Source organism: Anomaloglossus baeobatrachus, chromosome 5 (genome assembly GCF_048569485.1).
Source record: "Anomaloglossus baeobatrachus isolate aAnoBae1 chromosome 5, aAnoBae1.hap1, whole genome shotgun sequence".
Lineage (NCBI taxonomy): Eukaryota > Metazoa > Chordata > Amphibia > Anura > Aromobatidae > Anomaloglossus > Anomaloglossus baeobatrachus.
The window spans coordinates 259657347-259682845 of record NC_134357.1 but is presented as its reverse complement, the minus strand read 5'-3'; the positions used below and the strand labels follow the sequence as shown (position 1 = coordinate 259682845).

Below are 25499 nucleotides of genomic sequence, written 5' to 3'. Positions count from 1 at the left end.
TAGCTGGGTGGAAGAATTGCACACGCTTGTCCATAATACCATTTTTACAATCATAACTCATGATAATACCTTCCTTGTTGATGGTAGACATACCGTCATGCTGAAATTGTTGGCACCCTTGACCTTGTTTCAGAAAACTAAGTATTGCTCCCAGAAAATTATTGTAATTACACATTTTGTCACATACATGTTTCTTTTCTCTGTGTGTATTGGAACAATACAAAAAAAAACCCGGAAAAAAAGGGCCAATTGGACATAAATATCAAACAAATCCCCCAAAATGGGTTGGACAAAATTGTTGGCATCCTCAACAAATCGATTCCTATAGCCATCAGCAAGCTCCTTACACCTCTCAACTGGAATTTTGGAGCACTCTTCTTTTGCAAACTGCTCCAGGTCTCCTATTTGAAGGTGCCTTCTCCCAACAGCAATTTTAAGACCTCTCCACAGGTGTTCAATGGGATTTAGATCTGGACTTATTGCTGGCCATTTCACAACTATCCAGAGTTTTGTTTCTATTCAATTCTGGTTGCTTCTTGAAGTATATTTGAGGTCATTGTACTGCTGGAAGATTCATGACCTAAGACGTAAACCAAACTTTCTGACACTGGGCACTATATAGCGACCCAAAATCCTTTAGTAATCTTCAGATTTCATGATAACGTGCACACAGTCAAGGCACCCAGTGCCACAAACAGCAAAAGAACCCCAAAGCATCTTTAAACTACCACCATATTTAACTGTAGGTACTGTGTTCTTTTCTTTATAGGCCTCATTCTGTTTTCGGTAAACAGTAGAATGATGTCCTATATGAAAAAGATCTATTTTGGCCTCACCTGTCCACAAGGCACTTTTAAAATGTGAATGGATAGTTCACACTGACACTGATGCACCCTGAGCCTGCTAGACATCTTAAATTTCTTTGGAACTTCATAGGGGCTGCTTATCCACCATTTGGACTGTCCTGCATTGCAACCTTTCATCAATTTTTTCTGCCGTCCACATCCATGGAGATTAGCGACAATAGCATAGGCTGTAAACTTCTTGATTACGTGGTGTACTGTGGACAAAGGAACATCAAGATCTCTGGAGATGCACTTGAAACCTTGAGATGTCATGAGTATGTCACGGCCTGATGTGATCTCAGGGGGGACTAGGATTAGAAGGTCACAGCGTATTGTTGATCGCAGATGCGCTCCATTCAGTGTCATTTACTCAGAATTGGAGAGTATTTAATTCCATCTATATCTATCCTGCAGTTCTCTAACAGGTAGTTGCAACTTCAGCTGCAGCCACTCCCTTCTGCTATAAATGTCCACACCACACTCCTACCTATGCTGGCTATAGCTCATACCTATGCTATCCACTTTGAAGGAGCCAGTCTCTTGAAAAGCTGAGTTTTCACTTCTGTTGCAGCTGAGAAGTTCCTGCTGGTTAAGTGGTAGAGTGTTATTTGTTGTGTCTTTTCCCAACTGTTTGTCTTACCTTCCTAGTGTTGTTTTATTGCAGTGGCGAGACCAATGTCTTGCTGGCCAACACTTGTCAGGGTGAGTTCAGGGCCAGCATGTGGCATGTGACAGCGCACAGGGGGAAGAACCCATCTATGGACTTTAGGGAGTTCAGAGATCAGCCTCAGGTGAGTGTTAGGAAGTGATCCTGCTCCCCTATCCCTAGCGCCAGGACCTTACATTGTTTTGCTATCCTGGGGGTCCCTCTCTGTTGTGTCACTCACCGGGAGTCCTCTCATACCTGGCGTGACCCCCGCTGTCACATCGTGACAAGAGACTTGATATTTTTCAACAATTTTGGTTCTCAGACAGTTGCCTTTTTTCTAGTTTTATTTTTTTAATAATTCAATACACACAAAGGAAATAAACATGTGTATAACAAAACGTGTATTGCAATAATTTTCTGGGAAAAATACTGTACTTTTCGTTTTATAAGACACACCGAATTATAAGACGCACCCCAAATTTAGAGAAAAAGAAATGGGGAAAAAAATATGGGGTCCGTCTTATAATCCCATTCTGTCTTACCGGTAGGGGACGGCAGTGGTGGTGGAGTAGGGTCTTAGGAGGCAGGGGCAGTGGTGGAGTAGTGTGATGCTGCGGGTGGTGCAGCGGGTGTCCCAGATGCTTGCTGCGGGCACTGTGAGGTAGGAAAAGCATCCAGAAACTGTCAGCGGTGCAGGCTTCAAAGAAGTTGCACCCAGAGTTAGATCATGTACAGATGGAGATCTCGGCTCACTGATAAGCCAAGATCTCACCTGCACACGCGCCACCTCTGGGCGCCATTTTCCTTAAGTCTGCTGCAGGGAGATCAATGGGCCGGAGGCAGCACATGCGCAGATGAGATTTTGAGGTGAGAGCTCCATCTGTGCTTGTACTGACTCCGAGTGCCATTATTTGAAACCCACTCCACCAACATTTTCAGTATGATGGCCCCTGCCTCAAAGCCCACAGCACAGCAAACTGGCAGTCGCAGTAAATCCGTAGCACAGCGCCTGTGGCCCGCAGCATCTTCCCTGCCTCATGTACCCCTCTCCACCACCTCCGGTAAGCTCCATTCGGATTATAAGACACACCCCTCATTTTTCTCCCAAATGTTTGGGAGGAAAAATGCATCTTATAATCTGAAAAATATAGTACTTAATTTCCTGGAACAATTTCAAGGGTGCCAACACTTTTGGTTATGACTTTATGCACAGATGACACAGAAACAATTCAAAGCACAACCATTGTTTTAATCGTCAACACAATGAGCACTACTCATGATACATACATACTATATTATATACCTTATGTTGTTCATCTTCTCCAGGTCTTCACTCTCTATTCCATCTCTCATATATAACAGATTACTTGTGGTATGCATTTGGCTGCCATGTTTGGAGCTGACCTCTTGAAGCACATCAGTCAGTGATGGTTGACACCCTGCAAAATGTAATAATTAAGAAATAAAAGAACAAAAATTATACATTAATCTAATGATTTTTAAGCAACAATGTTAAGCATAACTCTATAAGAGTATAAGGGACAGTGGAAAACACCACAAGGATGACATCCAAGTGCAGTGCAGTATACACGTTTGCTGATAATGGAGGAGATGGAGAGATTAATCCCACCCTCTTCTCTACAGCTCCCTCCCTCTAATCCACAGCTGTGATCTGATAGCAGGATCAGATTACAGTATAATGACACTCACACTTGCAGCAGAGCGAGAACAGAGAGTCATTAGCATATCACATCCGATGTTCTCATATCGGATGCCATACGCTCGTGTGGCCCTAGCCTAACACTGCAGCTTTATTAATAAGGGGCCTTTGCATCTTAAAGGACTTGTCTAGGAGTTAGTACATGTTTTTCTTTTCGGGTAATAGTTCCCCTTATGTTTTGTCTAGTTTTACATCTTACTCAACTGAAGTAAATCATGCTGAGCTGCAATACCAGACACAGCTTATAGACAAAAGTGCTGCTATATCTTGTAAAAGAAGTTGTTCACTACTGGACAACCCTTTGACATACAAAGATGTCATGGGTGTGAAACGGGTTCTTGACCTATTATGTATAGGTACATCATGGCAATCATGTAGGGCACAGGTGCTGTGCCCACACAGTCACCGCCGTGTAAAATTTGGCCTTGAGGTTAATTCAAGAACCTAATTAAAAATAAACAACGTATATGCATGTGACGCCCTGGCAAAACCAGGTAGTCACACAGATAGGCCCCCGCATAACACCATCCCACACAGGGTTACATACAGCCGACCTGAAACCCTAGTCACCCCCCCCAGGTTAGGAAAGGCACACTAGTGGGCGGGATCAGGTGGATGGAGAACGCCCACCTAGGGGGTCTGGAGAACCCGGGGCGGAAAAGGTAGTCTAAGTTGGAGTTCAAGAGGAGAGGAGTAGAAGGAGGTGAAGCTCAAGTTCAGAAAGGAAAGGCGTTGGGGTCGGAGCCCCGGCGTACTGGCTAGGTGGCAGACGGTGGTCCGTGTCTGACAGGAAACAGGAGGACGGCTGCCGGAGATCCAAGGTGGACCGGGACAGGGTTGGAGCCCGCCGGTAGCGACACCGGAGAACCGACCCGGAAACCGTGCACAGAGGGGGTACTTGGACCCTGAAGCCAGGACCAGAACCAACAGCCTAGCTAATTAACCAATTGAGGGCAGAATTATAGGTCCTGTATCAACCAAAGTCCCAAAAGCAGACAACAGCCCACCGCGGGGGATAGGGCATCCGCCAGGGCCCGGTAGATCCCACAGGCCAGCGAAAGCGGGCACAGCTCCCAACCAAAGGACCGGGAGCAGACTCCCGTGTTTCACACCGGGAAGTCCACAACACAAAAACACAGAGTGCAGAGGAAAGCGACACAGACCATCAGCCCGGGTGTGGGACCAGATACACCTGACCACGGCGCCCGGCCACCAGCACCTTGGTTTACCATTGGACTTGTGTGATTCATTTATTCGTGAGTAAACTAACATCCTCCGGTCTGACCGGGCATGCCAGCCCCTGCAGTCACCATCCTCGGCATAGAGACGCTGGGCCCCGGGACTTCCATCCCTACCCACGGAGGGGTCAACATCCAGCTGCCATCCCCTCGCCCCCGGGTGCCTCACAACAGCAGCGGTGGTGCCACAACTCACCACACACCGTGGGTGGCGTCACAGACAGTTTACGGCACATCCCGTACAAATACGTCCCCTTTTATTTGAAGTGCCCGTGTGACCCCCGGGTCTGGTGGAATCTCTCGAGCCACACTGCGGATCTGGATCCGAGCAGCCCGGCTGCTGGCACGGGGGCGGAACATGCACCTTTTGGAGCCATTGGTCCTGGAGTGTGATGTGACTTGTGTCACATGCTAGTTGTAGACAATATGTGGCCGCACTTTGGTTGGAGCTCATCGATATGTTGTCCGCTCTGCCGAAATAGGAAAAGCTGCTGCTGGCAAGCAACCGGTCATTGGCTGCAGCCGCCCCGTGATAACACAACTCACATTACTCTCTGGCCACAGATGTGCAGACATTGCTGGAATGACATCATTGTGAGAAGGGAGTATTAGTTGTTTTTATTTCAATTTAAGATCTTAAATTATTTAAGCTTTAAAGGAAAGAAAAAGGAAAGTCTTTTTTCTTATCTCCCCTTCAGAGAAAAGTAGTTATGCTTCATATCATAAATCAGATGAAACACAATGACATGCTAGTTATTGTCATGCTTTTGGTGAATTTTACACTATAATTCAACACAAACTTGGCACACTACTGGGAAAAGAGACACAGAGCCATGTATTCATTGTTCGGTGGAGTCTATTAGAGAGAAGGTGGCTCATATACTGTTTAGGCACAATCACCCTCTACTGTCTATATTAAAGGGGTTGTCTGGTCTTAGGATAAAAGTCTGCAGACTGCCAAATTATAATGTACTTCACTATCCCCTGAGAGGTTGGCCAGTCATGTGACCGCATGTATGTAATTTGCATACTTGTGGTCACATATGCCAACTAGTCTCATCCAGCTTTCCTCAATAGAAAAGAATTGAACTAGTTCATATGTGATATCAAGAATGCAAATCACATACAGTACAGACCAAAAGTTTGGACACACCTTCTCATTCAAAGAGTTTTCTTTATTTTCATGACTGAAAATTGTAGATTCACATTGAAGGAAACAACTGTAAAACAACAATTGTGAAACAACTGAAAATATGTCTTATATTCTAGGTTCTTCAAAGTAGCCACCTTTTGCTTTGATTGCTGCTTTGCACACTCTTGGCATTCTCTTGATGAGCTTCAAGAGGTAGTCACTGGAAATGGTCTTCCAACAGTCTTGAAGGAGTTCCCAGAGATGCTTAGCACTTGTTGCCCCTTTTGCCTTCACTCTGTGGTCCAGCTCACCCAAAACCATCTCGATTGGGTTCAGGTCTGTTGACTGTGGAGGCCAGGTCATCTGGCATAGCACCCCATCACTCTCCTTCTTAGTCAAATAGCCCTTATACAGCCTGGAGGTGTGCTTGGGGTCATTGTCCTGTTGAAAAATAAATGATGGTCCAACTAAACGCAAACCGGATGGAATAGCATGCCGCTGCAAGATGCTGTGGTAGCCATGCTGGTTTAGTATGCCTTCAATTTTGAATAAATCCCCAACAGTGTCCCCAGCAAAGCACCTCCACACTATCACACCTCCTCCTCCATGCTTCACGGTGGGAACCATGAATGTAGAGTCCACCCGTTCACCTTTTCTGCGTCGCACACGGTGGTTGGATCCAAAGATCTCAAATTTGGACTCATCAGACCAAAGCACAGATTTCCACTGGTCTAATGTCCATTCCTTGTGTTCTTTAGCCCAAACAAGTCTCTTCTGCTTGTTGCCTGTCCTTAGCAGTGGTTTCCTAGCAGCTATTTTTCCATGAAGGCCTGCTGCACAAAGTCTTTTCTTAATAGTTGTTCTAGAGATGTGTCTGCTGCTAGAACTCTGTGTAGCATTGACCTGGTCTCTAATCTGAGCTGCTGTTAACCTGCGATTTCTGAGGCTGGTGACTCGGATAAACGTATCCTCCGCAGATACAGATGTCAAGCTCCTAATGCATCTCTATAACAACCAGAGCAAGGCTCTCATAGATTTGCACTGAGTTGTGACCTCCGGCTCATTCCATGAAACACTGGAGCATCCGGCAGATCATAAATCGCTGACTCCAACTGGAGCAGCAGTAATAGAAGATGAAGTCATTGGAAGGTGAGTATAATAGAAGGGTCAAGGGACTTAGATTTAAAGCACCACTTCAGCAGTGCAATAAACAAAAAGCTGGAGTGGTGCCTTAAGAGAGTTACTGGACTGTACCTAGAACATTGCTATGATCTCCCTTCTATATCCTGCCCTAATTTGAGGTTCTACCCGGATTATCCTAACAAGGTCTTTCTTAATTAAAACTCTATTATATTTGAGAATTGTTGGTCAGCCATTTCAGTAGATTTGTTACTGAACCATTTTAGTTATCATTAGCTCCAAATGCTCTGGGACACAGAGATATCACCAGCGAAGAACAGATCTCCCCCTTTTAAATTGTTATATCACCAAGACTATCATTACCTTGTATCTGTAACTCCTGCTTCCAGTTCACAGTTTGGGGATCTTGGAGGAATTGTCGTAGCCCTTGTGGGTCTTTACTGAAGAGAAAATAGGTGTTGGTGTAAGGATCTGAGGGATCCGTCATTTCCTATGGAAAAAAAGCAGTGTTATTTAGACATGACTGATCATAGATACATATTATTTGTAATCTGGGATAGGATAGACCTAAAGGGGCCGATTGCTAATTTCTGTGCTGCTTCTGTCCATAATACATAGATTAAATGAACACTAGACAGTCAGCTACATCTTTCCTTAGTTTATTGTCCACCAGCGGTAATAAAGATTAAAAAAAGCCCTCTAATGCCACGTGCACACGTTCAGTATTTGGTGAACTTTTACCTCAGTATTTGTAAGGCCACGTGCACACGTTCAGTATTTGGTGGGTATTTTACCTCAGTATTTGTAAGGCCACGTGCACACGTTTAGTATTTGGTGGGTATTTTACCTCAGTATTTGTAAGGCCACGTGCACACATTTAGTATTTGGTGGGTATTTTACCTCAGTATTTGTAAGGCCACGTGCACACATTTAGTATTTGGTGGGTATTTTACCTCAATATTTGTAAGGCCACGTGCACACATTTAGTATGTGGTGAGTTTTCTACCTCAGTATTTGTAAGGCCACGTGCACACATTCAGTATCTGGTGAGGTTTTTTTTACCTCAGTATTTGTAAGGCCACGTGCACACATTTAGTATATGGTCAGTGTTTTACCTCAGTATTTGTAAGGCCACGTGCACACATTTAGTATGTGGTGAGTTTTTTACCTCAGTATTTGTAAGGCCATGTGCACACATTTAGTATGTGGTGAGTTTTTTACCTCAGTATTTGTAAGGCCACGTGCACATATTTAGTATCTGGTGAGTTTTTTACCTCAGTATTTGTAAGGCCATGTGCACACATTTAGCATCTGGTGAGTTTTTTACCTCAGTATTTGTAAGGCCACGTGCACACATTCAGTATTTGGTGAGGTGTTTTTTTACCTCAGTATTTGTAAGGCCACGTGCACACATTTAGTATATGGTCAGTGTTTTACCTCAGTATTTGTAAGGCCACGTGCACACATTTAGTATTTGGTGGGTATTTTACCTCAGTATTTGTAAGGCCACGTGCACACATTTAGTATTTGGTGGGTATTTTACCTCAGTATTTGTAAGGCCACGTGCACACATTTAGTATTTGGTGGGTATTTTACCTCAATATTTGTAAGGCCACGTGCACACATTTAGTATGTGGTGAGTTTTTTACCTCAGTATTTGTAAGGCCATGTGCACACATTTAGTATCTGATGAGTTTTTTACCTCAGTATTTGTAAGGCCACGTGCACACATTTAGTATATGGTCAGTGTTTTACCTCAGTATTTGTAAGGCCACGTGCACACATTTAGTATGTGGTGAGTTTTTTAACACAGTATTTGTAAGGCCACGTGCACACATTTAGTATGTGGTGAGTTTTTTAACACAGTATTTGTAGGGCCACGTGCACACATTCAGTATTTGGTGAGGGGTTTTTTTACCTCACTAATTGTAAGGCCACGTGAACACACATTCAGTATCTGGTGAGTTTTTTCCTCTATATACAGTATATATATATATATATATATATTATATGTATATATATATATATATATATATATATATATATATATATACAGTGCCTACAAGTAGTATTCAACCCCCTGCAGATTTAGCAGGTTTACACATTCGGAATTAACTTGGCATTGTGACATTTGGACTGTAGATCAGCCTGGAAGTGTGAAATGCACTGCAGCAAAAAAAGAATGTTATTTCTTTTTTTTTTTTTTTTTTAAATTGTGAAAAGTTTATTCAGAGGGTCATTTATTATTCAACCCCTCAAACCACAAGCATTCTGTTTGGTTCCCCTAAAGTATTAATAAGTATTTCAGGCACAAAGAACAATGAGCTTCACATGTTTGGATTAATTATCTCTTTTTCCAGCCTTTTCTGACTAATTAAGACCCTCCCCAAACTTGTGAACAGCACTCATACTTGGTAAACATGGGAAAGACAAAGGAGCATTCTAAGGCCATCAGAGACAAGATCGTGGAGGGTCACAAGGCTGGCAAGGGGTACAAAACCCTTTCCAAGGAGTTGGGCCTACCTGTCTCCACTGTTGGGAGCATCATCCGGAAGTGGAAGGCTTATGGAACTACTGTTAGCCTTCCACGGCCTGGACAGCCTTTGAAAGTTTCCACCCATGCCGAGGCCAGGCTTGTCCGAAGAGTCAAGGCTAACCCAAGGACAACAAGGAAGGAGCTCCGGGAAGATCTCATGGCAGTGGGGACATTGGTTTCAGTCAATACCATAAGTAACGTACTCCACCACAATGGTCTCCGTTCCAGACGAGCCCGTAAGGTACCTTTACTTTCAAAGCGTCATGTCAAGGCTCATCTACAGTTTGCTCTTGATCACTTGGAGGACTCTGAGACAGACTGGTTCAAGGTTCTGTAGTCTGATGAGACCAAGATCGAGATCTTTGGTGCCAACCACACACGTGACGTTTGGAGACTGGATGGCACTGCATACGACCCCAAGAATACCATTCCTACAGTCAAGCATGGTGGTGGCAGCATCATGCTCTGGGGCTGTTTCTCAGCCAAGGGGCCTGGCCATCTGGTCCGCATCCATGGGAAGATGGATAGCACGGCCTACCTGGAGATTTTGGCCAAGAACCTCCGCTCCTCCATCAAGGATCTTAAGATGGGTCGTCATTTCATCTTCCAACAAGACAACAACCCAAAGCACACAGCCAAGAAAACCAAGGCCTGGTTCAAGACGGAAAAAATCAAGGTGTTGCAGTGGCCTAGTCAGTCTCCTGACCTTAACCCAATTGAAAACTTGTGGAAGGAGCTCAAGATTAAAGTCCACATGAGACACCCAAAGAACCTAGATAACTTGGAGATCTGCATGGAGGAGTGGGCCAAGATGACTCCAGAGACCTGTGCCAGCCTGATCAGGTCTTATAAAAGACGATTATTAGCTGTAATTGCAAACAAGGGTTATTCCACAAAATATTAAACCTAGGGGTTGAATAATAATTGACCCACACTTTTGTGTTGAAAATTTATTAAAATTTAACTGAGCAACATAACTTGTTGGTTTGTAAGATTTATGCATCTGTTAATAAATCCTGCTCTTGTTTGAAGTTTGCAGGCTCTAACTTATTTGCATCTTATCAAACCTGCTAAATCTGCAGGGGGTTGAATACTACTTGTAGGCACTGTGTATATATATATATATATATATATATATATATATATATATAATTGTCTTATTCTGTCTGTCTGTCTGTCTGTCTGTCTTGCTCCAAAATTGTGTCCTTACGGTGACACAAAGCGGATTGGCCGCTGGCCTCGCCATGGCCCCACCCCCCGCACAGATTGGTCGCTCGCCCTGGCTTCCCCCGAACGGATTGGCCGGCCGCTCGCACAGGCTCCACCCCCCACACGGATTGGCCTCTCGCCCCGGCACCCTGCACGTATTGGCAACTCGGCCACGCCCCGCCCCCCTCACGCAATGCACGCTCGCTCTGGCCCCGCCCCCCGCACGCATCCCCCGAACTGACACGGAGACACGACTCCCAGGTGAGTACTGTACCCCCGGGAGCCCACACCAGCATACGCCGCCAACCCAGCCGACACAAACCCTCGCATTGCTGGGGTTTGCCGCCGTATGCTGGTGTGGGCTCCCGTGCGAGTGGGGGACGTGATGCGCTGGTAACCATGGTAGCATAGTTACCAGCGCATCAAGGTCCTGCAGCGGCGGAACATCCACACGCACACACATAACAACAGACACACACACACACATCAGATCACACTCACTCTCACACACACCTCACACACACATCAGATCGCATCCACACACTCACAGCATCCGGAGATATCGCTTGCTTCTCGGCCGTGATACTGTGCTGTGAGCTTCCAGGACCTGCTGGAGGATCACATGGCTAGAAGCATGTGGTATCTCCGGATGTTGTGAGTGTGAGCGCGTATGTGCAATATCGTCAGTGTGTGTGTGAGTGTATGCGATCGGGTGTGTGTGAGTGTATGCGATCGGGTGTGTGTGAGTGTATGCGATCGGGTGTGTGTGAGTGTATGCGATCGGGTGGGTATGTGTGTATGCGATCGGGTGGGTGTGAGTGTATGCGATCGGGTGGGTGTGTGTGTATGCGATCGGGTGTGTGTGTGTGTGTGAGTGTATGCGATCGGATCTGTGAGTGTCGGCAGAGGAGCATGGCGTGCTGGAGGAGGCTGGGAGGAGAGAGGCTGATCCTGGGGAAGGCTGGGAGGGGGAGGCTGATGCTGGGGGAGGCTGATGTTGGGGGAGGCTGGGAGGGTGTAGGCTGATGCTGGGGGAGGCTGATGCTGGGGGAGGCTGGGAGGAGAGAGGCTGATGCTGGGGGTGGCTGGGATGAGAGAGGCTGATGCTGGGGGAGGCTGATGCTGGGGGAGGCTGGAAGGAGAGAGGCTGATGCTGGGGGAGGCTTATGTTGGGGGAGGCTGGGAGGGTGTAGGCTGATGCTGGGGGAGGCTGGGAGGAGAGAGGCTGATGCTGGGGGTGGCTGGGATGAGAGAGGCTGATGCTGGGGGAAGCTGATGCTGGGGGAGGCTGGAAGGAGAGAGGCTGATGCTGGGGGAGGCTTATGTTGGGGGAGGCTGGGAGGGTGTAGGCTGATGCTGGGGGAGGCTGATGCTGGGGGAGGCTGGGAGGAGAGAGGCTGATGCTGGGGGAGGCTGATGCTGGGGGTGGCTGGGATGAGAGAGGCTGATGCTGGGGGAGGCTGATGCTGGGGGAGGCTGGAAGGAGAGAGGCTGATGCTGGGGGAGGCTGATGCTGGGGGAGGCTGGGAGGGGGAGGCTGATGCTGGGGGAGGCTGGGAGGAGAGAGGCTGATGCTGGGGGAGGCTGATGCTGGGGGAGGCTGGAAGGAGAGAGGCTGATGCTGGGGGAGGCTGATGCTGGGGGAGGCTGGGAGGGGGAGGCTGATGCTAGGGGAGGCTGGGAGGAGAGAGGCTGATGCTAGAGGAGGCTGGGAGGAGAGAGGCTGATGCTGGGGGAGGCTGGGAGGCGGAGGCTGATGCTGAGGGAGGCTGATGCTGGGGGAGGCTGGAAGGAGAGAGGCTGATGCTGGGGGAGGCTGATGCTGGGGGAGGCTGGGAGGGGGAGGCTGATGCTGGGGGAGGTTGGGAGGAGGGAGGCTGGGAGGAGAGAGGCTGATGCTGGGGGAGGCTAATGCTGGGGGAGGCTGGAAGGAGAGAGGCTGATGCTGGGGAGGCTGATGCTGGGGGAGGCTGGAAGGAGAGAGGCTGATGCTGGGGGAGGCTGATGCTGAGGGAGGCTGGGAGGTGGAGGCTGATGCTGGGGAAGGCTGGGAAGAGGGAGGCTGGGAGGAGAGAGGCTGATCCTGGGGAAGGCTGGGAGGAGAGAGGCTGATGCTGGGGGAGGCTGAGGCTGGGGGAGGCTGGGAGGGGGAGGCAGGAAGGAGAGAGGCTGATGCTGGGGGAGGCTGGGAGGAGGGAGGCTGGAAGGGGGGAGGCTGAGACAAGAGAGGCTGATGCTGGGGGAGGCTGAGGCTGGGAGGAGAGAGGCTGATGCTGGGGACAGAGAGGCTGATGCTGGGAGGAGAGAGGCTGATGCTGGGAGGAGAGAGGCTGATGCTGGGAGGAGAGAGGCTGATGCTGGTGCAGCATGGGGGATGGAGCACGATGGGGGGTGCGCAGAGTGGGGGATGGAGCACGATGGGGAGTGCGCAGCATGGCGGATGGAGCACGTTTGGGACTGCGCAGCATGGCGGATGGACCACGTTTGGGAGTGCGCAGAATGGCGGATGGAGCATGTTTGGGAGTGCGCAGCATGGCGGATGGAGCACGTTTGGGAGTGCGCAGCATGGCGGATGGAGCACGTTTGGGAGTGCGCAGCATGGCGGATGGAGCACGATGGGGGGTGCGCAGCATGGGGGATGGAACACGATGGGAGATGCACACCTCCCCCCAACACACACACACAACACACCACACACACACTGGGAACCACAAAAACCGCCCTACACAGACACCCACACACACAGACAACGCTGCACACACACAACACCCAACACACAAACACCGCGGCATACATAAATATACGCACATACCACGCAACACACACACATTGCACAAAACATACCTCCCCCCAAAACACACCACACCCACACAAACCGCGCAACACACACAACGCTACAGACACACAGCGCTCCACAAACAACGCAACACACGCAACACACATACAACACCGCTCTCACCCCCCGCCACACCCAGACAACACCCAGAACATGTACAGCGCCCTACACAAACACTTGGTAAGTACACACAACAACATCTATATATATATAACAAAAATCATACATGAACTACACAATACGTAAATTCTAGAATACCCGATGCGTAGAATCGGGCCACCTTCTAGTATATATATATAGCTCTTGAGTCACCATGTTCGAAAACCAGTCACATTTTAATTTTTGGTCAATTTAGCCGTGCAAGGCCTTGCGTTTTGCATGGTGGTCGGATTTTTTATTGATATTATTTTATCATATACGCAACGCTTTTATCGCCTATTACTGCATTTTTGTGGAGCGTTAGGGCAACTAAAACAAGGCAATTTGCCATTTTGATTTTTTTCTCTTTCCTATTTTTACAGATTCATTTACGGTAATTAATTTTATGTGTAATTAGATCAGACTTCTCTAGACATTGCGATACCATGCGTGTGTGTATTTTTAACTTTTTTACAGTTCTTTATTGTTAACTAAGGGAAAAAGATGTCACTCTTTTTGTATCGCTTTTCTACATTTTTAAAAAATGCTTTTCTTTACTCCTTATTTTATTTTAGTCCCCTTACAGAATCACAGTGTCTAACCAATTCAACTATATACAATATTGCTTTAAATAGTAAAAACAAAAAAAATGCTGTCTTCTATGACGCACAATCACAGGCTGAACATCACAGAAAAGATCACATAGTTGCTATGGAGGCCTCCTGCTAGCCCCATCTATCATAGCAACCCATCAGTTCCCTGCGATCATGTCACAGGGAAGCTGATGGCCACCTGAACTAACATCCAGGCTAGATTGCGACACAAAGAGGTTAACAGCAACATTTGGCAGATCCACCATTTTCTGCTGTTAGAGGCAAATGCCACCATATTATATAGGCATCTGCCCTATGTGGAGCGGGCTATGCTTCTTAGCCATCTCTAAAGTCCCTCTAAGGCTGGAAACACATTTATGCGTGCAAAATCGGTTCGACTTGCATGAAAAAAACTCGGCCGATTTTAGTTCACGTTAGGTCAGTGTGCAATGCAAGTGCGATGCTTTTTTTTAAATTATTTAATGATTAGCAGAGCGTGTGTAATGCGTCTTTTATGCGTATGGGATCCCTTTTTTCTATGTCATCTGCCATTCAGCAGAGCTGAATAGTCGCTGACAGCAGACACAGATAGAGCCGCACGATCAGAATGAAGTCGGATGTACTTCACCCGACTTCATTGTCATCCTGCGGCTCTGTCTGTGTGTCGCGTCCTGATTAGCGGTCACCCGTGAAGGACTCACCGGTGACCACAAATCCCCTGAGTGACTGAAGTGAGCAGCGCGATATGCGCTGCTGTCACTCAGGCTACCCGCGGCCAGCTGGATCCTCCACCCGAGACCGCAACTCACCTGTGACTTCATCGCTGTCACTCTGGCTACTTGCTGTCACTGTTGGAGGATCCAGCGGTGGCCGCAAGTAACCTGAGTGACATCGTCGCTGATCGCGCTAATCATCTCAGTTGCTACGTGGAGCTGTCAGGAGCGGCGGTGTTCTTCTGCAGCTCCTGTCACCTTCATGTAGCAGTCCTGGAAGCAACGCGGGACCTCCGTGGATTACAAGGGAGCTGGAGGGGGTTTTGGGGCTTAATATAGTGGTGAACGAGGGTATTTGTTCTTAATTATTATTGCAAATAAAGGATTTTTTTACTGTGTGTGTTTATTAACTTTAAATTACGGGTAAATCATTGGGGGTGTCTCATAGGCGCCTGCAATGATTAATCTTGGACTTAGTGGCAGCTTTGGGCTGCTGCCATTAACTCCTTATTACCCCGTTTGCCAACGCACCAGGGCAAAACGGAAAGAGTCGGGTAGAGTCCCAGAACTGTCGCATCTAATGGATGCAGCAATTCTGGACGGCTGCTGGCTGTTATTGTTAGGCTGGGGGGCTCCCCATAACGTGGGGCTCCCCATCCTGAGAATACCAGCCTTCAGCAGTGTGGCTTTACCCTGGCTGGTATTAAAATTAGGGGGGACTGCACGCCGTTCTTTTTTAATTTTTTTTTTTTTACTGCATTATATAGACGCGCCCACCGGCAGCTGTGATTGGTTGCAGTGAAACAGCTGTCACTCATCGTGGGGGCGTGTCTGACTTCATCCAATCATAGGCGCCGGTGAGCGGGGAAATCAGGCAATACGAGATTTAAGTGAGCGGCCGTCTTTTTCAAAACAGGAGAAGCCGCCGGAGCAGTATGAACGCCGTGCAGCGCCGCGCTGGTGATCGGGGATCGGTGAGTATCAGAGACTGACCGACATGGACAGAGAGAGGGACAGAAAGAGAGAGAGACAGACTGACAGAGAGAGAATAGTGACCGAGAGGGAGAGACCGACTGACATTAATCGCATGTTTCTCAAAACACTGGAAATGAGTGCGGTCTCACAATGTCGGTCAATCTCTGATTGACCGACATTGTGAGACCGCACTCATTTCCAGTGTTTTGAGAAACATGCGATTAATGTATTTAGAAAAACGAATGTCACTAGGATGGTGTGAGTGCCGGTCCGTGTGACATGCGGTTTATTCACGCTCCCATAGAGTTGCATTGGAGAGACTCGCGCGAGAAACTCTACAAATAGCAGCCTGCCGCGATTTTTTCGCAGATGAGAGCTGATTCATTGAATAACATGTGTCCGAGTGCAATGCGAGATTTTCTGAAACCGCAAGTGAGAAGCCGGCCATATGCTCCATGGTGAATATGTTATGGAGCGTTAAGGGGTTACTTATTTCAAAACCCAAATTAAAATAAAAACAATCTGTACTCACCCTCAACAGTGATGCCATTCTGAAGATGTCGATACTGCTGTTCCTGGAGCATAACGTGACTTGCTGTGTCACGATCAAGCTGCAGCTAGTCAATATTCTGCCATGGCAGATGTCCCAAGGCCAACATCTTTAAACACACAGAAACATGCAGCCTCAACAAAAACCCCATGAATCCCCAATGCAGGAGGCAACTCTAGCCTGCAACCCTGACTCGCACAGCCCATGTCCTGCACAATAGCGTGCCACTCAGCAGCCTTTGTACAGGCGCAGCCATCTTCAGGTCATGCGATGTCCGCACGCTGCTAACCTCCCTCACCATGATGCGTAATGGAGGTTAGCAGCATCATGATGAGCCTTCTTTTTTTCTAAAGAAAGCTCACCTTTTATACACAGGCCGTGTCTGGTTTTGCAGTTCATCTTCAATCATTTCAGTGCTAGAAACACAGTCCAATTGATTATAGGGAAAGCAAGAGGGACAATTTCCATCAACCTTAATCTGGATTTAAATGTCTCTTTTAGGACTCACTTCCATTGGTGGGCGACACATGACAGAAGTAACGGCTGGCCACTGGTCCACCAGAACCTGAAGCCCAAAAGGATTTTGGTCGATAACATGATGCAAGGCACCACACACCTACAAAGAAGGAAAAGGCTTCAGATTAACATTCAATACAAGTGGCATTTTATTATGCTAATTAATGGTTAACACTTTTATTTGACCCAATTTGTAAATGTGTTCATTATTACTTAAAACCTTTGGGCAAATGACTATCCTGCTACAGTACAGACCAAAAGTTTGGACACACCTTCTTATTCAAAGAGTTTTCTTTATTTTCATGACTGAAAATTGTAGATTCACATTGAATGCATCAAAACTATGAATGTGGAATGTGGAATGAAATACTTAAAAAATAGTGTGAAACAACTGAAAATATGTCTTATATTCTAGGTTCTTCAAAGTAGCCACCTTTTGCTTTGATTACTGCTTCGCACACTCTTGGCATTCTCTTGATGAGCTTCAAGCGGTAGTCACTGGAAATGGTTCTCACTTCACAGGTGTGCCCTGTCAGGTGGGATTTCTTGCCTTATAAATGGGGTTGCGACCATAAGTTGTGTTGTGCAGAAGTGTGGTGGACACACAGCTGATAGTCCTACTGAATAGACTGTTAGAATTTGTATTATGGCAAGAAAAAAGCAGCTAAGTACAGAAAAACGAGTGGCCATCATTAATTTAAGAAATGAAGGTCAGTCAGTCCAAAAAATTGGGAAAACTTTGCCCCCAAGTGCAGTGGCAAAAACCATCAAACGGTACAAAGAAACTGGCTCACATGAGGACCGCCCCAGAAATCGCAGGTTAACAGCAGCTCAGATTAGAGACAAGGTCAATGCTACACAGAGTTCTAGCAGCAGAAACATCTCTAGAACAACTATTACGAGGAGACTTTGTGCAGCAGGCCTTCATGGTAAAATAGCTGCTAGGAAACCACTGCTAAGGACAGGCAACAAGCAGAAGAGACTTGTTTGGGCTAAAGATCACAAGCAATGGACCTTAGACCAGTGGAAATCTGTGCTTTGGTCTGATGAGTCCAAATTTGAGATCTTTGGATCCAACCTATGAGTAATGGTCACCATGACCTGAAACGCGTAAGGATTTTCTATCTATACATGTATATTATAACATGTTTCCAATAAAAGGATGTTTTATTTAAATTGAAGATTGGACTACAGGTGCTGTAATTCCTTCTTTGTATTTGTATTTTCCTGTGGAGGTGGACTGCCCTCCTTCTTTCTGTTCGTGCACCTGGATGAAAAGGTCATATGGTGAATGGCAGGCTGAAAAAATTTTTGTTTATTTGATTCACTGTATGTCAGAGACATGACAGACGTTTTGATAAGTTGGATTCTGATTGGATCCCAATATGTGTTTGGGGACATCAGATACTGAAGCTTTACACACATATAGTTGACATCACTCTGGTCTGGCACTTTTATGACCATTTGGGACAGATCTACAGTTTGTTTGAGCTCGTATTGGTAGTGTTACAATATTTATTGATTAGATTTAATTGAAATCAATTTGTATGATCCAGTCCAGTGGCAAAGTTAGTAATCTATGACCTCTGGATCTTCTTTTTAATTAGCAGACCTGGCAGAATATCACATGAGCATCATGCTGCAGTGATGATATTGTGCCAGGCCGGCTAAAGGAGAGCCACAGATGCCACTAGGAAGGAGGTGGTTTTCAGGCTCTTTCCCAGTAGCCAAAGATTATCGACTTAGCCACTAGAGTGGATCCTGTGAATCAATTTGCACCAAATAATACTGACACAACTTTTTTTGTGTTGAAAGATTTTGTTTTCTACAGAAACAAGGCACTATCATGAGCAGGTATACTTACTTGTTTATTTTCGAATAGTCAGGTGTTGCATGAGGAAGGTGTGTAGATCAAGGACCATTTGCAGTGTTGAATGAGATATACTGATGAACTCTTATTGTCAAGCAAATGATACCAAACTAGATAATTTCATGAGGACTCTAAACAGTAACCCTTCCAATATCAAGCTAAATATCAGCCATTACTGAGCTCAGTGGCTGTTCTGAGATAGGTTGTACAAGTCAATAAGTTCAGTGATTGTCTGCAGTGGTAATGCATTCAGTCGAATTGACATCATTGCTAAAGTCAATATATTGAGACTCAAGCACCTACAGGTATCTGGCGCTGGAACCGGGAGAGGGTTTATAACCTGCTCTGTTTGTTTGTTTTAGGTATCTGAGTGTTTAGGGTCCGCTTTCATTAAAGTGGAAGCCCCTTTAACTACTTGCCACTTTGTGCAGGTTAGTTGTAGTTCTGGTCCAGATTGACTATGAAAAGTGTCTTCTACCCATCTGCTCATGCCCTTGACTTCATGACACCTCATGTCACGGTGCTGTGCAGTTTAGCTGACTGCCTGGTGTGAGGCAGTGCCATACAGTAGCGTCAGTGGACATGCAGAATTTAGACAGATGGCGCTAATCAATTAATCTAGATGGTATTTAAAGGGATTCTTCAGCTACAGAAAAAGATAAAATCTTAAATACTAAGGGGATACTTAGCAAAATTCGGTAGCTCCAAAGATGTCCAAAAGTAGTCTGCCACGCCAAGTAATATTCCCTCCATTTCTGGAGAGGATATTTCCTAGGAAGAGGCCACCTGCCTAGGCCTTCTTCTGTGTATATATAGCATATATATTAAGCTCACTACAGCCATAGCGGACAGACTGGGTCCTGTGACGTGCCTTACGTGGATCACACACATACAAATGTGTATATATATATATATATGTGACGGCCCTGGACTAGTCAGGTCGTCACAGGGTACCGCACGCTCTTTACTCTTAGTGCAGGACTCACCCCCTCATGGTTCTGGGTCCCCATCTTGCAGTACTGCCTCCACCAGCATCTACAAATCCTAGTGACACCTCGCACCACACCCTGTCAGGCACACCAGTGGGCTGCTAAGCTGGAATAAGGTCGCCCACCTAGGGGTCGGGAGGGAGGTGGGAGGTGACAAGTCAGTCGCCTCCAGGGGAGCAAAGTGAGAGGAAGTTGAGTGGTAGCCCTCAAGCTGTGAGGAGCTCGGAGGAAGCTGGGAGTTGGAGCTCCCAGGGGAGAAACAGGCTGGGTCGCAGACGGTGGTCTGGACCCGGAGGAGTCGGAGACCGGGTCGCGGGAGATTGGGACTGGGTGCTTGGCTAGTCTTGGAGGATAGCCAGCAGCCGCCGTTCAATAGCCGGGTTGGGACCAGAGGCACATCGGGGTACATGGACTCTAGGTCGGGGAGAAGCTTCAAGCAACCCGGCAATTAACCTGTGGAGAACAGGGCCTATATGGACTGTTCCCACGAAGCTCAGATATTGGGGGCACTAACGCAACGAGGGGGATAGGGCTTTCCAAGCAAAGCAGCCCACTGAAATCCCAAGCGTCAGCTCCTGAGAGTAAGCTCCTCTGCTACTCTAAGGGCTCGTGTGCACGTTGCGAAATTGCATGCATTTACGCTGCGTATAGCACTGCAGCGTAAATGCATGCGTCCTGCATCCCTTGCACAATCTATGAAGATTGTGCATGAGACGTGCGCATGTTGCTTTTTTGAAAGCAGCGATTTGGGTGCTAAAATTTTGACCCAAATCCGTGCGTTCATAAAAGCAGCATGTCAATTATTTGTGCGTCCTGGATGCAGCTCCCACTCTGTCTATGGTGGGGGCAGCAGCCATAGCGCATGAAATCGGCTTTTTTTAACAAAATTACTGCATTCATTATGCAGTGTTTCTGCAGCGATTTGAAGCGCACATGTGCTGTCAAATCACTGCAGAAGAATCCACAGTTACGTGCGCTCGAGCCCTTAGTAGCGAGTGGGGCCCGGAAAGCTCCAAGCTGACGGGCCACCTGAACACTCTAAAATACAGTGCCAGGAGGCAGACCGCAGACCACCAGGCAGTGCTGCAGGGGACGGGACCCGGACAAGCTCCCACAAGAGGGCAGCGGCATCCAGAGACTTGGTTTACCACAATGTCAGCGTCTGCTTTCGTGCTGAGTGAGTACCTGATTAACCCCTGCAACCAGCAAGCCCTGTGCTCCCCCTGCACTCAACACCACCATCCAGAGTCCTGGGGTCTTCCCTACCTGTGGAGGGAAATGTCATCTGGCTGCCCCCATTCCATCAACCCCGGTATTCCCATCAGTAGCGGCGATACTCTCCATTACCGCACACCACGGGTGGCGTCACGAACTATATCTCACCTGTAAATAGCCCCATTTTACATTTAAGAGTGGCCCCAAGCTCCCGGGTCCGGAGACCCTCGAGGCACGAGTAATCACCCCCGGATCTGAGCGGTTCGACCGCTGCTGGGGCGGCACACGCACACACACACATATATATATATATATATATATATATATATATATCCCGGACATGCAAAAGGCCAATTATTTATGGAATTGGTGGGGCTCTCATCAAAGACTTATGATGAATCCAAATAACTCCAAAAGACATAATAATAGGGAATTTAGATAGTAGCTCCAATAGGGATAGTAATGATGATGTTTGTAAAACACTGTGGAGTAAATAGCCCAATATAAACAAGAAAAATTAACAAAGAAATGTGGCAAAAAAAAAACATTAACCTCATAACGACGGCCGTACGACTTAAAGCGGCGGCAAAACAGGGTACTTATTCTGTTCCGCCGCTTTAAAGCGGCGGCCCGAAAAAACCCTGTAGCGCCCCCCAGCGACCGAAAATCTCGGGGGTTTCAGCTACCGGGGGTAGCTGAGACCCCCCAGATTATGAATCGGGGTGTTTTTTTTGGACCCCGATCATGTGATCGGCGGTATACACCGTATACCGACGAACACATGAAAAAAAAAGAAATGGCCGGTAAAACTGATTTCTTTTTCATCTGACATGATCAAACATGTCAGATGAGAAAGAAATCTAACCCCCTAGTGCCCCCAAAGCCCCCGGTACCGGAGAGTCCCCCCACCCCCACCCCTACCCCCACCGGACATCCAAAATGGCGCCGAAGCGCACAGAAAACTGCCGCCGGCGCCGGCTCTGCAGTCATTTCCCTCCGATCTGAAATGATCAAACATTTCAGATCGGAGGGAAATGTCCTCCCCCTGACCCCTCCTCCGGTCCACCGGAGCCCTCTGGTCACCGGAGCCCCCTCCGGTCTCCAGAGCCGCCTCCCCCCTCCCCCCTCCGGAGCGTGGAAGATGGCGGCGCACAGCGCGCGGCCGCCTTCATTCTGCTCTTTCTGCCGCATGTGACACGTCACATGCGGCACAAAGGTGTCCCCAGGTCCCACTAGGTCACCCCCCGTCACCCCCCCCCCCCAAGCCCCCGGTTATACGTTACCTGTCTGCCGCTCCGGGCCCGCGATCGCCGCCTCCTTCTTCAATGCTGGCGGCGCATGCGCAGACAGCGGCTGTCAGCTGGATCCCTGCAAGCAGGAATCCTGCTGACGTCGCTGATGCACAGGCTCCACTGTGGACCGGGGGAGGGTGAGTGCAGTGATCTGCAGCCACACTCCTCACATGGAGAGGCTGCTGTTCCAGAAAATGGGGGGTACGTTCTGTGAGCGTGCCCCTCATATTCTGGAATGAGGTTACTGCAGGTCACTCTGCCCTAGGTTGGACCGGGGCAGTGTGAGTGCAGTATTCTCAGATTACTGCACCCACACTGCTCATGGAGAGCTTGCTCTTCCAGAAAATGGGGGATAAGTTCCCTGAACGTGCCCCCCATATTCTAGAAGATCCAGAGCCGGCGTGGGACCTCCAAAATGAATTACAGCGACCGGAATTTCTTTATTTTCAATAAATTGGTAAAAGAGGAATGTTTCGGGGAGTGTTTTTTCAAATAAATTTTTTTTTTGTCTTTTTTTTTTTCTATTACTGACTGGGTTAGTGATGTCGGGTATCTGTTCAGATGCCGTGACATCACTAACCCCAGGGCTTGATGCCAGGTGACATTACAGCTGGTATCAACCCCATATATTACCCCGTCTGCCACCGCACCAGGGCGCGGGATGAGCTGGGGCGAAGCGCCAGGATTGGCGCATCTAATGGATGCGCCACTTCTGGGGCGGCTGCGGCCTGCTATTTTTAGGCTGGGAAGAGTCCAATAACCATGGCTCTTCCCACCCTGAGAATACCAGACCCCAGCTGTCCGCTTCACCTTGGCTGGTGATCTAATTTGGGGGGGACCCCACGTTTTGTTTTTTTTTTAAAAACCGCCTGGGGAGCCCTCCAAATTGATCACCAGCCAAGGTGAAGCTGTCAGCTGTGGTTTGCAGGCTACAGCTGTCTGCTTTACCCTAGCTGGCTATCAAAAATAGGGGGGACCCCACGTCGTTTATTTTAATTATTAATTTTTTGGGGGGCTAAATACAAGGCTACGCACCCTTTAGTGCCACATGAAAGGCACTAAAGGGCGCCAGCTTAGAATATGCAGGGGAATGGGACGTTATATTTGTTTGACATCTATCCATTCATCCATTGTAGCATTTTACGCTGTGTGCCCACAATCAGGGTTTGCAGCGTTTTGGGCGCAGAGTGTTTTCCCTGTGTCCATAACGCTGCGTTGTGCAGTAGAAGCACAGTGGAAGGATTTTTAGAAATCCCATGCCCAATGTGCTTCTTTTCTCCGCAGCATAAACCGACCTGTGGCGCAGCTTCCCGAGCCTCAGCATGTCAATTTATGCTGCGGAGACGAGTGTTCTCTGCAGGTAGCATAGAGCTCCACAGCGGCCTGAACCCAAATCGTGGGCTTGGGCAGCTGCGTTCTCCCGTGGACAACACTCACATCTCTGCAGGAGGCTGACACTGTGTACTAGATGCCGTGTCGCTGGATCATGGCCACAGAGCCTAACAGTGAGACATTTGTTGCTACAGCAACATTTTTGTGAAGTACCTGTGGATTCAAAATGCTTACTATACTCCTGAATAAAATCCAGTTTCCAAAATGGGGTCACTTGTGGGGGTTTTCTGATGTATAGGTACCCAAGGGGCCCTGCTAATGTGCCATGGTGCGCGCAATTTATTTCAACTTTTCCAGAATTCAAATGGTGCTCCCTCCATTCCAAGCCCTCCCATTTATCCAAACAGAGGTTTTTGGCCACTGTGCTCATAAGACATTGGATAACAACCTGTGGGGTCCACGGTTTGTTGTTGTCTCTTGAAAAAGTGAGAAATTTGATGCTAAAGCAACAGTTTTGTGAAAAAAATGAAAATTTTCAATATGGCAACCTAAGCTTATCAAATTCTGTGAAGTACTCGTGGATTCAAACTGCTCACTATACACCTTGATAAAAGCCTTGAGGTGTCTTGTTTCCAGAATGAAGTCACTTGTGGGGGACCGCCACTGTTTAGGCACCTCAGGGGCTCTCCAAATGCAACCTGGCGTCCGCTATTGATTCCAGCCAATTTTGCAGTCAAATGGCACTCCTTCCCTTCCGAGCCCTGCCATGCGCCCAAACAGTTGATTTCCACCACATATAAGGTATCGCCAAACTCAGGAGAAATTGCACAATAAATGTTATGCTGAATTTTTTCCTTTTACTCTTGTAAAAAAAAAAGCTACCTGGTTGAAATAACAATTTTGTGGTAAAATTTTATTTTTTTTTTTTCATGGCTCAACGTTATAAAATTCTGTGAAGCACCTGAGGGTTCAGGGTACTCACCAAACATCTAGATAAATTCCTTGAGGGGCCTAGTTTCCAAAATGGGGCCACTTGTGCGGGGTTTCTGCTGTTTAGGTACCTTAGGGGACCTCCAAATGCGACATGGTGCCCGCAATCTTTTTCAGCCAAATTTCCTTTCTAAAATTCAAATATTGCTCCTTTCGTTCCAAGCCCTCCCATTTGTCCAAACAAAGGTTTCAGACCACATGTGAGGTATCACCGCGCTCATAAAAAAGTGGTTAACAAACCTTGAGGTCAAATTTTTGGAATTACCTCTTGAAAAAGTGAGAAAATTGATGCTAAAGCAACATTTTTGAGAAAATTATTAAAATTTTCAATATGACAACGTAACGTTAACAAAATCTGTGAAGTACCTGTGGATCTAAAATGCTCACTATACCCCTAGATAGAAGCCTTGAGGGGTCTAGTTTCCAAAATGGTGTCACTTGTGAGGGATTTCTTCTGTTTAGGTACCTTAGCGGACCTGTAAATGCAACATGGTGCTCGCAATCTATTTCAGCCAAATTTGCTTTCCAAAATTCAAATATTGCTCCTTCTGTTCCGAGCCCTCCCATTTGTCCAAACAGAGGTTTCTGACCACATGTGGGGTATCGGCGCGCTCATAAGAAAGTGGGGAACAAGTTTTGAGGTCCATTTTGTTGTGTTATTTCTTCTAAAAGTGAATAAATTTGGGTTAGAGCAACATTTTTAGGTAAAATTTAATTTTTGCTTTTTTTCATTCCACATTGCTTTTGTTCATGTGAAGCACCTGAAGGGTTAATAAACTTCTTGAATGTGGTTTTGAGTACTTTGGGGGGTGCAGTTTTTAGAATGGTGTCACTTTTGGGTATTTTCTGTCATCTAGGCCTATTGAAGTCACTTCAAATGTGATGTGGTCCCTAAAAAACTGGTTTTGTAAATTTTGATGTAAAAATGAGAAATTGCTGATAAACTTTGAACCCCTCTAACTTCCTAACGAAAAAAAATTTTGTTTCCAAAATTGTGCTGATGTAAAGTAGACATGTGGGA

At 47.0% G+C, this 25499-nt stretch overlaps 1 protein-coding gene across 2 annotated transcripts in view; it reads right to left on the bottom strand.

Moving 5' to 3' along the window:
- The window catches only part of LOC142311186 (glycine N-acyltransferase-like), a 166176-nt gene that overhangs the window by 81505 nt on the left and 59172 nt on the right, over positions 1 to 25499 (bottom strand). For both annotated transcript variants that reach the window (XM_075349377.1, XM_075349376.1), the window contains exons 3-5: positions 16783 to 16890; positions 7088 to 7214; positions 2798 to 2933 (exon numbers count right to left, since the gene is read on the bottom strand). In XM_075349377.1, coding sequence (XP_075205492.1) covers positions 2798 to 2933; positions 7088 to 7214; positions 16783 to 16890 — 371 coding nt within the window. The remainder of the gene's footprint in view (positions 1 to 2797; positions 2934 to 7087; positions 7215 to 16782; positions 16891 to 25499) is intronic.